Raw genomic sequence first — 12,807 nt, forward strand, 5'->3', positions numbered from 1 at the left:
AAGTGCTTAATTCTGCACTTGTGAATGGAAATAGCTCTCAATATAGCACTAGCAAAGAAACCAGCACTTAACTAAGCACTAGCAGAAGGAACTAGTGCTCAACTCAGCAACCAACTCACACCATAACTCACCACATGTGGAAAAAAAAAACAATGCTCAACTTAGCACTAGTAGATGAAACTAGCACTCGACCTAGCACTAGCAGAAGGGGCTAGCACTACAACTTAACACTAGAGGAGGAGGGAACCAGCACTCAAGTTAGCACTAGTCTATACACATGCGCCTGTAGTAGCTGCCGATAAGACTGCCCATATCACTGACGGCCTCCATCATCGTCGCGGCCCGGGCTGGCTCCTCACAGGTCTCAAACCCGTACGTGAAGTGATCTGTGGGTTTGGTAGTGGGTTAGTCCTGCAGGGGAGGACAGAAAATAAGAGACTGACTAGGAGAGTTTTTGTGGGTGAGGTGGAGGAGGAGAGAAGGACGTGGAGGCTGAGGATGGGATGGGAAGGCACATGAATGAGAGGGATGCGGGAGGAGGAGGAGGAGACCAAAACCAGAAAGAAGAATGAGGTGTAGTGGTATATGAGGAAGTGGGATGAGTTGGAGAATGGACTGCCTGACAGTGGAGTACAAAATGACATGGATACAACTCTTTTGTGGCCATTCGTACTGGGATTAAGGCACCTGGCTCTAAACAGATAGATCAATCTTATGATGCCTTTTACTTTCAGTTTTGCTTGTCTTGTATGAATCTATTTACCTGTTACTGTTTAACCCTGGTATGTCTGGCTAAGCAGATCCTTTGACCACAGGTAAGCAACTGCTTCTGTGGGGCCATCCTATAAGTACAGTACAGTATGAATACCATGTAGGGATCTGGCACCTCCTTTTGGCAGACAGCACCTCACCAGGGTCATACAAGACCATCAGGAGGTGCAGGGAGATGTGGGGATGTTTGGCTCTTGGGTGGACACCACAGCTGTTCCATCCAGGATGCACAGCACCACCATGTCTAGGCTCCCCATATGAACTGTAGTTAGTGTTGGTGCTGAACACACACAACAGCCAGTACATGGACTCACCCTTAAAGTATTCCTCATGTTTGCGCAGATTTTCCACAAGGCAGGTGTTATCCAAGGGGCCTCCACCCCCACCAAGCTCCTCGGGAAGGTCTCGGGCAGGTATGTGTTGGTGCAGCGAGTTGAGGTCCTCCCCATGGAAGTGCAGCTGTGAGGATACATTACCCCAGTGAGATGAGTGAGGAAGTGTTGGAAAATGGTATGAGGAGGACAGGTAATAAGAGCAGTAATAAGTGTAACAGACAGTGCAATGAGATGAGGTTCTAGCCAAGGAAGTGCGGTGGTGAGGAAGTGCAGTGTAGTGGGATGGTGAAAAAGCACCTTTCCAGGGGTTGGGGGGGGGGAAAAAAAAAATCATCTTCATCATCATTACTCTTACTGTCACCTCTTTTTAATGTGACAGTGTTCGGCTTGACTCTACTGGATACATTTATGTGAAGCTACAGAATGTGGTGAAAATTTTTGGCGTATCAGATAGAGCCAGGATTCTGGGGGCTTGAATGATGAGTGAACGAAAGCGTGGCCCATTGGACTGAACAAACTTGGGCTGTCTGGACGATGCTATTCCTCACCCTGCCCCTCGGGTGGGAAAGGAGATACGGATAATGATGATGATGATTACTGCCTTCACTAAATTCACAGAACTCAAGAACATCTATTTCATTTCATTTTGATATCCTCCTTAGATTTCATTCAACTCTGGGTGGATTTTTCAATGGAGGGGTTAGATACAGCCTTGATAAACCTTCAGGTAGTGAGACGGGCAGTAAAGGAGGAGGATATTCATGGGCTCATACGTACACTGATGAGAACAGATGATTGTGTAGAGCATCCTTCAACGACAGGCCTGGGGGGTTAAGGTTGTGCATGAAGAGCTGAGAGGACGGACGGGACTGAATGTATTAGTGTTGTGAAGAGAAGGGGTAGGTTGAGATGGTCTGGGTATGTGGAGAGGATGGAGGATAACAACTGGGTGTGGAGGGCAACAGGTGTGAATGATGAGTGTGGAGTTGTGAGAGATGGGGGGGGGGATATTTAGGATGTGTAGAGACAAAATGCAATTCTAGTGAAACATTTTTAAGTGAAACATGCTTCTTGTTCATGATCATGGAAGCTGAAGAACTGACAAGGGATCAAAATGGATAAATGAAATATATACAAAGAATTACAGGACAAGATTACTGCTGTTACTATACTACTGCCACCACCACTACTACTACTACTACCACCACTTTTACTGCTATTACCACCACCACCACCACTATTACTACCACTACTACTACTACCACCATCACATGAATAAACACTTACTTACCCGTCCTTTAATGGTCTCTGAGAGGAAGGGCTTAATGAGACTAAACACCCAGTCAAAGATGGAAGGCTCGTTGACAAAGTGAAGTGCCTTGAATCGCAACGGAAACACCTCCTGTGGGATGGAGTGGATTTTTAGTGTGCAGCGCTCAATCTTTTTGTCTTTTTTCTTTCTCTCCCTCGCTTTACTTTCCCTCATTCTCTCTCTCTCTCTCTCTCACTTTATCGTCCCTCCTTCGCTCTCTCATTAATTCTTCCCACCCTCTCTCTTCCTTCATTCCTTTTCCTCATCTTTCATAACTCTCTCTCTCCCTCACCTTCATTAATTCTCCCCACCCTCTCTCTTCCTTCATTCTTTGTACTTACTTTTCACTCTCTCTCTCACACACACACATCACTTTCTTTTACGGCTAAGCCACAGATAACTAGATACAAAGACAGACAGACTAATACCTATTCAAACATATACAGTATTGTCCATCCATCCATCATCCAATCCTATATTGCCCCACAAGGAACGTAGGAGCCCGGGGCTAGGCAAGTTGGTCCTGGCTTTAAGATGAAAGTGATACAGTATTGTACAAAGCAAATTCCATGAATGCACAGGTCATGCTATTTTTTTCCCCTGATGTTGCTTTCCAGGCTGCTTGGTCTCATGCACATTATTTACACTGTATATATAAACACACTGATACATAGAAATACAGATCATCATCATCAGCATTCATCCTCCTCCCCTTTTTCCTAGCCAAAGGTGGTGTGATGTAGGGCTCAAAAAGGAAAAATAAAAAATATGATAAAAGGAGGTATAATCCACAGTATACCCTCTGAAATGGGCCACACACTCACTCACTCACCATTCAAGCCCCCTGAATCCTGACTACCTCACTGGCCTAACAAGCCACACACATGTGCTTCATACTGCCTGCCATATGCACATCAATATTCCACACTTGTATAACTAATATTATGCATGTGATGTGTACAGGTGTGAGGTGTGGTCTGAATGTGTGTGTAATGGAGATGCATATTGATAAGACAGCTGGATTAAATTATAGGCTGCACAGCTAGGTAGAGACATAAATGTACAGTATGGAATAAGTAAAGGAATAGATATACAGGTAGTCAGACAGACAGAGATGAATGGAAGAAAAGAGAAAGGTATAGATAGACAGACAGACAGACAGTTAATAGACAGTAAAGAGAGGGATATAAACGAACAGTATGGAATAAGTAAAGCAACAGATATACAAGTACAGACAGAGATCAATGGGAAATAAGAGAGAGGTATACACAGACAGATAGATAGACAGATGGACAGTTATAGACAGGTAAAGACAGAATTACACTAACAGGCACTGATAGACATACATAACAAGCAAGACAGGTAAATACATTAGTAGGCACATGAGTACTTGCTAAATAAACCCCCACCAGTATAACAGAAACCATGAGTTTAATGTGTGTGGGTGTGGGGTAGTGTGTGTTAGGGTGAGATACAAAAGTGACTGAGAATACGATATGTTGATTAATACTATCTATCTATCCATTGCCAGAGGCCTTAATCCCGTAAGGGGTGGCCACAAACAAATCACCTCCAAGTCGCCCTGTCCCCCGCCATTTCATTGCCCTGTTCCCTGCTCACACCCCCCTCTCTCATATTAATTAATACAATGTCAGATAATTTAATATACTGAGAGGAAGATATAAATTAAGGGATAGATACATATTGTGCTTTATGAGAGATAGATACCTATGTTTGAATTTGAATTTGGCTATCTTTTGTGCAGTTCTTCCTAGACAGAAAAAATTTGCAGGCTTGTGTTTTTTTTTTTTCTCCATATAAGAAAAAATAATGTACTTTTAGAGACACTGATACTGTACCCACAAACTTTCAGAAAGATATCTATATATTTTTTTATAGTTACCTGCACACTTTTAGAGACAGATAACGCCAGTACATATTATTATTGACGGATACCCACCAGCTTTTAGAAAGATAAATCCCTACATACTTTAGAGAGAGAGATACTTAAAGACTATGGTAAACTTTCAGAGATACAGATTCTTCCACACCAGACTTTTAAAGGGAAATGCTTACATACTTTTACAGATACATACATACTTTTAGAGAGAGTCCTACATAATATACTTTTATAGAGATACCTACATACTTTTACAGAGATACCTACATACTGTACTTTTATAGAGATACCTACATACTTTTATAGAGATACCTACATACTTTTATAGAGATACCTACATACTTTTACAGATACCTACATACTGTACTTTTATAGAGATACCTACATACTGTACTTTTATAGAGATACCTACATACTGTACTTTTATAGAGATACCTACACACTTTTATAGAGATACCTACACACTTTTATAGAGATACCTACATACTTTTATTGAGATACCTACATACTTTATATACCAACATACTTTTATAGAGATACCTACATACTTTATATACCTACACACTTTTATAGAGATACCTACATACTTTTATTGAGATACCTACATACTTTATATACCAACATACTTTTATAGAGATACCTACACACTTTTATATACCTACATACTTTTATAGAGATACCTACATACTTTTATTGAGATACCTACACATTTTCAGCATGACAGATTCCTACACAGTTATTTTCAGAGATGCATACAGTACCTGAATAACTGAAATCATGCGCCTGATGTGTGTGGGTGTGAGGTAGTAGGCGTGTGTCATGGATAGGCCGGCACAGTCCACCACGGCCGCCACCCCCCTCAGCTGCGTCACCGGCACCCGCACCACATGTTCCAGTATCAACACCTGCGACCTAAACACCTCGTCCAACCCACACACCTCGGGCATCCACGAACCTGTAATGGATGGTACAGTATATCTATCTATCCATCTGTCTATCTAAATACCTATCTACCAGTTTACCTATCTATCTGTTTATTCATCTATCTATTGTCAATCCTTTAATTCTTTAAATGGCAGCAACTAATGTATCTCCTTTTCACCCTGTCCTCTCTGCAAGTCAAACTCTCCTTCTCTGTCTTTCATAAATCTCTCCATCCCATGCCTCCATCTCATCCTTGGTCTCCCCCTCCCCCTTACTTAGACACACACCCCTCTATCATATACCTCTCCACCCCATGCCTCCATCTCATCTTCAGTCTACCCCTCCAAATCACATATACTGTACTTTCCTGATCAGTCTCTAATTCTCCAGGGGAAAAAGGTAAATGGCTCAGATATACAAACATCACCAACTGCCCAAAATGTCTCAGGGGCGTCACAAATCCAGAAATCAATGTTGGAAGGTTTGATATATAGCTATGGTTGTTTCTCCTTAACCTGGACCAAATTTTTGCGTTTTTGCAGCTTATTTCACGTAGCAGAATGACAGAATACGACAATACTGTGGCTCTACATCCTCTCCACAGCACTTCTTCATGACTAGCATCATCCTCTAATGTTAATCTCCTGATGAAGCAAAGCATCAAAGATGGTGAGATTGTAATTTTACTGTCTTCTCCATATTCTTATTTCACACTCCTTCCCACCCCACAGAAAATACAACAGTTGGTGGGAAAATGCATTATGATGATGATGATAAACCACAACAAAAATGATGATGATGATGATGAAGATGATGATGACTGATGATGTTGATGAAGTTGTATGATGATGACGATGATGCTGCTGCTAATGATGCTGCTAATGATGAAGGTGATGCTGATGCTGATGATGCACATTCCCTCACCAGTCCTAAACACAATAACAGTCCTGCCAAGTCTGTCAGGTGTGGGCAAGACCGTCTGCATTTTCAGCGGCCACACCTGCTCCAGCGCTGACGGCAGGAGATTCACGTACATCTCAGCATTCTCCTGACGAGCCTTGTAGTAGCTGCGGATCTGGAAGGAAGAGAAGTGTGGCATAGAACTCACCTTTAAGGATCTATCTATCTATTTATTGCCAGACGCCTTAATCCTGTAAGGGGTGGCCACAAACAAATCGCCTCAATGTTGCCCTGTCCCATGCCATTTCACTGCCCTGCTCCCAGCTCACACCCCCTCCCTCATATACATCTCCACTCCATCCCTCCATCTCATCCTTGGCCTCCCCCTCCCTCTCCCCCCCCCCATCTCACTCGCGTACACTCTCCTTGTCAATCTCTCACTCTTCATCCTCTCCACATGGCCAAACCACCTCAGCGTGTTTTAAGGATCTATGGAGGAAAAAAAACTAAGAAATTATGCACAAATGTTAGGTCAGTGATGTGGAGAAGTTAAGAGAAGTTTGGCATATGATTCTCAAATTTAAGGATCTATTTAAAAAAAAAAAAAAACAACTACTGGTAGATGTTTAGCTTCATGATGTACAGGAATTGGGAGAAGTTTTTGGTGTTAACTTTCAATTTTATGAGCCAACAGGGAAGAACTGTTTTGGGTGTCTGCCCTTTCCTCTCTTCTATCCTTCCTCTTCTGTCTTTCTTTCCTTCATTCTTTCTTCTGCCTATAGGCTTCTTTATGCTCCCTAAAAAATAAAAAATAAAGATGGTTAATAACTCTTGATCTGGGAAGGAAAGGAAGTTTGACATAATTATGACTCAATATTCAGGATCTACAAAGAAAAATACCAAGACATTATGTGCAGATATTTAGGCCTGTGATGTGAAGGACCTGGAAAGAGGTTAGGGATCTCTGTCAAGTTAGATCAAACGCAATTCAGTGAGAGGCAGCAACAGATATGACTGATAACACTATCTCCAGTATTACAAGTCCATGAATATACTGAATATTTATCCTGATGTGCTGTATTACCTGGTTATTTTGTTTTTCTTATGTATGCTTATATGATAAATGAGTGAGAAAACAAGGTATGGAAGTTCCATCTATCTATCTATAGCTACAGTAGACACCATAAACCCATAAGCGGTGGCTGTTTGACTGTGTGTTAGTCGTTTTACAGGGAGGGGCATTAACCCTCTGCCAACCCACTTGCTGACACATAGGAAGTTGAGGAAACTAAATAAACAAATAAATACATAAATGCTTGTTTTAAAAAAAGTCAATCCCATTACATGTTATTTGAGGTGTAGAGTCCCCAGGCTAGGTTACCAGAGTTCAGTACATATAAGGGTAAATGACCATCCAACTCCCCCTAATGGCATTACATCACTGAATAACCTCCATCACCTCTTGGGCATGATACCTATACAAGGCCATCATTTCAAGTGTGGCACTGTAACCATTAGACAGGGAATGAAATGGGTGGATGAAGTGTGTGTGTGTGTGTGTGTGTGTGTGTGTGTGTGTGTGTGTGTGTGTGTGTGTGTGTGTGTGTGTGTGTGTGTGTGTGTGTGTGTGTGTGTGTGTGTGTGTGTGTGTGTGATGTGCATGGCAAGGGTTTGGTACTCCCCTTTATTGACTGTGGTGTGTTTTCTGCTGCCATTTTAAGCACGTTGTTATTATTGTTGCTTAATCCCTGTTTTTATTGTTATTTTGTCAGCTGTAAATTTTCTTCAGATGGAACTGGAGAGATAGTTGTTTCTTTGACTGTACCTACCCTGCCCTAAGGTACCCACCATGCTCATAGCCTTGTCATAGTCGAACTTGCGAGCCCTAAGGAAGGAGAGGAGGAACGGGGTGTCCAGGCGAGAGTTGAGTCCAGGTTCTGCTTCCACCATTTCTCTGTTATGATGGAAGATTAATTAGTGGTTTTATTTAGTTTGGCCATTTGGAGAGGATGGAGAGTGAGAGACTAATGAGGAGAGTGTATGTGAGTGAGGTGGAGAAGGGGAGAGGGAGGCCAAAGATGAGAAGGAGGGATGGAGCGGACAGGTATATGAGAGAGGGGTGTGTGAGCTGGGAGCTGGGCAGTGAAATGGCAGGAGACAGGATGACATGGAGGCGATTTGTTTGTGGCCAAACTTATGGGATTAAGGCGTCTCACAATAAATAGATAGATTTAGTATCAAAATTATTACTTATCTAGCTATACCCAGATGTCTTAGAAGGGGTAGCCACAAGTAAACTGTCTCCATTTCAGCCTGTCCTCTATTATCACAATGCTCATCCTCCAACCCACCTCTCTATTCATATACTTCTCTATCCCATCCCTTCACCTTATGCTCTCCCTTCTCCCTCCCTTTCCAACACACATACACTCTCCTAGTCAGTCTCTTACTCTCTATTCTCTCCATATGGCTAAATCAACTCAGTACTTCCAACATGTGGCCACAGATTATTACTCATATCTGATGATGGCAGGAGGCATGGAAGGCCAAGAAGAAGGTGGATGGATGTGGTAAATTACTGTGAAAGAAAGCGAGGTACACAAATTGAGGAGGCTATGGTTCTTTCACCTTAACTTGGCCCATATTTCTGTCCTTTTGCAGCCTTATTTCACGCAGCTCAGTGCAGTTCAGATAAAGACAATGCTATGGCTCTATGTTCTTTCCATTACACTTCTTCATGACAAACATTATCATAGTGTTAACCTGTTATATGTCTATGTGCTAATCTATTAATATAATTCAGCATTTACATAGGAGAGAGGGTAGTTTTAGGCCAAGTTAAAGTAAAAAAAAATATATAAAGAACAGAGGAGATTGTCAGTCAGATAAATTATATGTGGAGGAAAGCACATGACAACGGTTTGGCACTCTTTTCTTACCTTGTCAGTCAACATTTTCTGGCAGGTTTATGTGAAGGGCATCTAGAAAATACTCTCTTGAAAAAATATGTACAAATGGTTCTGCAGGTGAGGTGGTCAGGATTACATGGGCTTGAAGGATGTGCTAATGGCTGTGTGGCCCATATTAACCAAGCATACTGTTGATAGTTGTACCTCCTGCTTTCTATTACACTGTTTCTGGATCCTACCTCACTTCAACTTATGGTGGGGAAAATGGTAATGATGATGATTATAATGATGATGAATACATAAATCACCTCATCTTTCATTCTCTCTCATTCTCTCACATCAACTCTCATTATCCCACCTCAACTCTCTTTCTCTCTCACTCCCTCACCTCAAAGCCTGCACATCCCTCTCAATCCACTCAGGTTTCTCGTGAATATCTAACTCTGCTTCTTCCGCTAGTTCAGGTGGCAGTGATCCATTCCCTCCGTTCTCCTCCACCACCCTCCGATCCCGCATCAATATCTCCGCGATGGCAGCGTCCTTTTCCGACAGCAGCTTTTGCTCCTCCGTTCTGTGCGTTTCTTGTGGTTGCTGGGTGGAGTGTGTGCGATCCTGCGTACTCTCACTTCTTTCTGCCAGACTCACTTCTACTAGCAATTCATCTGGCACCTTCTTCATCCCTCCTTCTGCTGGCAATTCATCCAGTGCCCCCACCACCCGCTCTGCTTGAGAAGCACTGCTTGGGCCCTCATCCGTGCCTCGTATCCTCTCGGTGGCTGTCTGGCTCAAGGTGGGTTCCATCTCATAAGTAGCCCCTCCCACCTTCTCCTTCTGGGCCTGATTTAATGCCTCTCTCTTCCATCCTTGCTCTTCTTGTGATGTGATCTGAAAAAAATAAATAAATGTTCAGGTTAAAATAAGTGGAAAGGAGAGAGAAGGTAACTGAGAATAAAGATGAAAATAACATACATAGAGAGGTGTTCAGTTTAAAAAATTACTCACATATCTACCCTGAAGCCTTATATGTATGTTGTAAAAATCTACCTATAGCCAGATGCCTTAATACTGGATGGGGTGGTCACAAATGAATCACCTCTCCATCTACCTGCCCTCTCTCTTATAACCCCCTCCCTCACATACCTCTCCACCACATCCTCAGTATCCCCCTCCACCTCATTCACATACACTCTCCTAGCCAGTCTCTCATTCTCCCTCACGTACCTCTCCACAACATCCTCAGTCTCCCCCTCCACCTCATTCACAAACACTCTCATAGCCAGTCGCTCATTTTCCATTCTCCCCACACAGTCAAGAATACTAAATGCAGCTATAACATATCACTTGTTGGAATACTGATGAAGAGGGGTGCCTTCATATGGTGACACTGATAAGACTTGGTGGTGGAGCTGCCTGATTACACAAAAGTCCCTCAATTCCCTATCCCCCCTAAAAAGAGAGAGAGAGAGAGAGAGAGAGAGAGAGAGAGAGAGAGACAGGATGGTGTAAGGGGAGCGTAACTTTGGCTTGCTGTCACACGGGTTCATTTTCAAATGAGTTTGGGGATACTACTACTAACATCTGTCTGGATATGCGACACAGGCTGAAAATGATGCAGCAGGATCGTACCCCAGCGAGTAAGGCAGAGATATGCATGTCTAGCCTGTTAACATTTAGTGCGGCCTCAATCATCCCTCACACAAAGCCACGGGTTACATACAAGATGGCATGACATATAAAGCTATCTATCTATCTACCTACAACCCGACACCATAATCCTGCAAAGGGTGGCCGCATACAAAACACCTCCAAGTCGCTCTGTCACCCACCATTTGACTGCCCTCCCCCCAGCTCACTCTCCCCTCCCTCATATACTTCTCAACTCCATCCCTCCACCTCATCCTCGGTCTCCCCCTCCCTCCACTTCACCTACATACACCCCCTTAGTCAGTCTTTCATTCGACATTCTCTCCACATGTCCAAACCACCTCAGTGTATGACATTCATCATTCATTCATTGCCAGACGTCATGTATCCCAAAAGCGGGGTAGCCAAGGCTTAGAGTTAATTGTTTTACAGGGAGGGGCACTAATCCTCCACCAACCCCACTTAATACGTAAGGAGCAGCGTATGACATAAATGGCAAAATAACCTATGCTGATACAGTCACCAAGGCTCACCATCACCACATACATACACTCTTAATGTACTTATTTACATATACACACTCTCTGAACCCTATCTCACCAGACTCTTGGGTAGGAAATGAAAATCTCTCACTCTCTCTCTCACACACACACATACACACCGCTCGCTGGCGCAGTGGTAACGTTCCCGCTTGCCAACTGGTGGACGGGAGTTTGCGCCTTGCTCAGGTTGCGAAAAGTTTCACTGATGAAGTGGGTGGTTACTGTCCCCCTCGAGCAAGGGGACGGGTGTGTGCACGTGTGAAGGTCACAGTCTTGCCCTTAGATCAGACTATATGAGCTCTCAGCTCCCTTCCGGGAGGGTAAAAGCTGACAATCACGACCATCAAGTGATCCTGACCGACCCGGTGAATTACACACACACACACACACACACACACACACACACACACACACAGCATTTCACTATAACCAAAACAGTGGAGGCATAAAAATATAATAAGCTGTCAAACATGAACTCAAACAACAAACAAAATGACATCAACTAACTTTGGTGTCACCAGTGGGTTGATTCTGTTGGACTTTTGGATTTCCTGCCTCTTCCCGCGTTTCCACCATCGCTCCTGATTGGCTGGCGTGTTTGAGAAAGGAGCTCTGATTGGCTGGTTGGCTAGAATGTTTGAAAGAAGAGATGTGACTGGATGCCTGAAGAGAGGATTTGAAAGTGGGATTATGACTGACTAGAGGGTTTGAAAGATGACCTATGACTGGCTTGCAGAATAAGAGTATTTAAAAAGGCTTCTGACTGGCCAGGTTTGAAAGAGGTATTGCAATTGTCTGAAGAGAGGATTTGAAAGTGGGATTCTGACTGACTGAAAGGTCTCAAAGAAAACCCGTGATTGGCCTCCCAAATAAAGGAGCTATGACATTTGAGAACATGAAAAGACTGAAAGCAGAGTTGTCATTGGCAGACTGGTTATATGTGGGAAAAAAAGCTGTAATTGGTTTAAAAATTGGATGAAAAAGAAGTCAAAGGTTGGATGGGTAAGGAATTTGAAGGAGGTGCACTAAGTGGTTGGCTGGCTAACAAATTTTAACGTACTGTGATTTTGAAGGCAAAGTTGTGATGGGCCAGTCTAAACATTGGACTGATTGGCTGACTAGTACATGGTTTGAAATGGTGGTTATGGTTTGCTTGTGAGTCACTGGGTTTTAAAGGAGAAAATGTGGTTGGCCACATGAGCTTAAAAGAATTTGTTTTTAAATCTGATGACTATGATGGCTGAAGGGAGTGCTGTGATTACCTGATTAATTGAAAGCAATTCTGCAATTGGATGAATATTTGAAAGGAATGCTGTGATTGGCTGAAAATCTGAAAGGAATGCTGTGATAGGATGAATATTTGAAAGAAATGCTGTGATTGGTTGAATATTTGAAAGGAATGCTGTGATTGGCTGAATATCTGAAGGGAAAGCCGTGACTGGCTGATTATCTGAACGGAAAGCTGTGATTAAATGAACAGCCTAACTGAAAGGTGAGCTGTGATTGTATGAACTGCCTAACTGAAAGGAGCGCAGTGACTAGCTCTTTATTTTAAAGGAAAGATGTGATT

At 42.9% G+C, this 12,807-nt stretch overlaps 1 protein-coding gene across 1 annotated transcript; it reads right to left on the reverse strand.

Annotated features, from left to right (window-relative positions):
- Positions 1 to 264: 264 nt before the first annotated feature.
- On the reverse strand, positions 265 to 11,813 carry LOC145390745 (alpha-tocopherol transfer protein-like). The gene is made up of 8 exons (XM_080265542.1): positions 11,745 to 11,813; positions 9,440 to 9,936; positions 7,991 to 8,096; positions 6,167 to 6,317; positions 5,080 to 5,273; positions 2,398 to 2,508; positions 1,086 to 1,230; positions 265 to 386 (listed from the first exon to the last, which is right to left on the reverse strand). Exons 1-8 carry the CDS (start codon positions 11,811 to 11,813, stop codon positions 265 to 267), a joined length of 1,395 nt encoding a protein of 464 aa, XP_080121668.1.
- Positions 11,814 to 12,807: the final 994 nt, after the last annotated feature.

Source organism: Coenobita brevimanus, chromosome 15, assembly GCF_032717465.1.
Source record: "Coenobita brevimanus isolate Jiangsu-jjx chromosome 15, ASM3271746v2, whole genome shotgun sequence".
Lineage (NCBI taxonomy): Eukaryota > Metazoa > Arthropoda > Malacostraca > Decapoda > Coenobitidae > Coenobita > Coenobita brevimanus.